This window comes from Mesitornis unicolor, unplaced genomic scaffold, assembly GCF_000695765.1.
Source record: "Mesitornis unicolor isolate BGI_N332 unplaced genomic scaffold, ASM69576v1 scaffold31004, whole genome shotgun sequence".
Classification (NCBI taxonomy): domain Eukaryota; kingdom Metazoa; phylum Chordata; class Aves; order Mesitornithiformes; family Mesitornithidae; genus Mesitornis; species Mesitornis unicolor.
This window is the reverse complement of record NW_010178554.1, coordinates 3907-6492: the sequence shown is the minus strand read 5'-3', so window position 1 is coordinate 6492 and position 2586 is coordinate 3907. Positions and strand designations below refer to the sequence as shown.

At 63.3% G+C, this 2586-nt stretch overlaps 1 protein-coding gene across 1 annotated transcript in view; it reads left to right on the top strand.

Moving 5' to 3' along the window:
- The first annotated feature begins 97 nt into the window (after window positions 1-97).
- Window positions 98-2586, top strand: part of MFSD12 (major facilitator superfamily domain containing 12) — a 5787-nt gene continuing 3298 nt past the window's right edge. The window contains exons 1-3 of the mRNA XM_010182501.1: window positions 98-152; window positions 1478-1688; window positions 2529-2586. The exon at window positions 2529-2586 is cut by the window's right edge and continues 57 nt beyond it. Coding sequence (XP_010180803.1) covers window positions 98-152; window positions 1478-1688; window positions 2529-2586 — 324 coding nt within the window. The remainder of the gene's footprint in view (window positions 153-1477; window positions 1689-2528) is intronic.

The window sequence follows — 2586 nt, the reverse complement described above, 5'->3', positions numbered from 1 at the left end:
GTCCACTGCCTGTCCCTGGGCCACTGAGGAGGGGGTGACAGGGGTCTCCTGTGTGTGTGATGGTGGTGATGGCTCATGGGTGGGTGCAGGGGCAGACATGGAGGCCATGGCACCCCGGGGCCTGCAGCTCCTGTCCCAGTGCTCCCCCATGGGTGAGTCTGCAGTGCCCAGCCCTGTGGGACCCTGGACTGGGGCAGGGGCAGAGCCTCTCGAATCCTCCGGACAGGGCTTGGTTAAAACCAACTGTGAAAAACAGAAACCCTGTACCAGGGAACAGAGGAGTTCTGGTCCAGTTTGAACCTTCTGGGACCCTGCCCGTCCTGGTGGCCGTGGGATGTTCCCAAGTCCCCTGTCCTGGCTGTCAGCCTGTGCAGGGCAGCACCCAGCACGCTGCCGGGGTCCCTGGTCAGGATGGATCCAGACCAGGCTGGGATCGTCACTGCCTGCCCTCGGTGCAGGGAGAATCGCTTTGCTCTGTCCCTGCGGCAGCGGGGGTGGCTGTGCCAGCTGGAAGTGATGGGGAGGAGGAGTTGCCATTCACGGGTGAGAGGAGAAGTTGCTTGTGATGGGGAGGATCCTGCAGTCCCCTGGAGAGGGGACCTTGGGGACCTGGCAAAGCAGCTGCGGGTTCCCCTCAGCTCTAGGAAAGGGTTCCCACAGCTCTTCAGCAGCACCCAGTGACGCTGGGGACACAGGACAGGGCACGGGGTCATCTCCGTGCCAGCGCCTGGGCCGTGGGAGCAGCGGAGCATCCGCATTTACTCCCTAACCTTGTGGAGGGGGATGTCCCTGCCTGCGCCACGCAGGCGTCCCCACGCCGTCACGCTGCAGCGGCCAAGGGAGGAGCCTGGCTCTGCTGTCTCTGACTCAGCGGGGACCTTCCCGTGGCTCAGAGCCCGGCGTGGGGGCAGATCTGTCCCCGGCCATCGCGCTGGAGGTGTCCCTGGCCATCGTTTTGCAGGTGACTTCTGCAAGTGTGGCAGGAGCGTGGCTCCCTCTGCCAGCCCCATGGGAGAAGCGGCAAGAGGACAGATGAGCTGGCCCTGTGCCCATGGGACAGCCCAGAGCCCTCCTGACCCTGGCTGGGGGTGCCTTATCGCCCTCGGGCAGGCAGCAGGGAGTGCGTGTCCTTGGGGCTGGTTATCTGCAGACTGGAGATGAGGAGAGAAGCCCTTGGCGGCTCTGTGTTGTGACGGCGTGAGGGGCTGTCTGGTGTTTTGGAGGGGACAGAGCGGGTGCGAGATGATGCTGCCAAGCGTCTGTCTGTCTGTCTCACCGGTGGGTGTGAGAGAGAAGGACATCACCCTGTCCAGGATGGGGGGCTGGGGCTCCATGTGTCTCACCTGGCTGGGGAAGGGGCCTCCCTCCCAGCCCTGTGGGGTAGGACCTGTCCTAGCAGAGGACTGCCTGTGTCTGAGCTGTTGGGGTCTCGGGGAAACAGCGCTTGCAGCCTCTCACCGCTCCGTTCTCTTCCCAGGCACCACCTGTGTCCTCGTGTCCTTCCCCTTCATCTTCAACCCCTGCCTGGGCTGCAAGGAGAACACGCCGCAGTGGGCAGGCTTCGTCTACTACCTCCCCTTCGTCATCATCTTCCAATTCGGCTGGGCAGCCACACAGGTCTCCCACCTGTCCCTCATCCCCGAGCTGGTGACCAGTGACCATGAGAAGGTGGAGCTCACAGCCTTCAGGTAAGCATGGCCAGGCCTGTGCCAGGCCCTGTCTCCTGTGTGACGAGGAGTCTGCTGAGTGCCACGGATCTGATGTCCCCTGTGTGCCACTCACACTTGAGCCCTCAGTACAGCAGGACCAGGACTGGGCTGTGTGGGTGTCCTGCAGGATGTGCCCCAGTGACTCTGGTCTGGGTTGGTGCCGGGAGGGAATGTCCTGATGCCAGCGATGCTGGTGACACAGCCCGTGGGGCATTTCTTTGGGACTGGAGGGTGGTGCTCACAGGGAGGAGTAGAGCCCCCCGGATGCCCCTGGGGAGAGCTGGGCACAGCGCTGTGTGGGTTGTCCCACAGGTAGGGGTGTCCCCAGGGGCAGCCTGAGCAGTGTGTGCAGCTCCGTGCACAGAGCCCAGCTCAGTGCTGCTTATCTGGCAGGATTAGGCTGTGGGGAGCAGTGTTTATCAGCCAGAGCAGGGCTTGGTTATCTTCGCCGGTGGGAGGAAGTTCTCCTTCCTGCAGGGAGGGCGTGGGTCAGTGGTGGGGTAACCCTGGGGCTCTGGGGACACCGGCTCGGGGCATCCTTGGGACAGAGGTGAGCTGTGACTGGAGGGTGGACAGGCTGATCCAGAGGGATCTTGGTGTCCTCCCAGTCATGCTCTGAGGCTTGGATTGGGCATGCTGGGAGGTGCACGAGTAAGGCCAGATGCTGTGTGCTCCTGGAGGTGTCACCGCAGCAATGTCACTGGGGTGCACAGCTGGCTGTAGTGTACCTGGCTTGGAGGGCAGCCTTGGGCCGAGGTGTCCCCACCATGCCTGGAGCTGTGCTCGTCTCTGCGTCACCTGAGGTGCTGTCTCTCCCAGGTATGCCTTTACGGTCATGGCCAATATCACTGTGTACGGCCTGGCCTGGCTCCTGCTG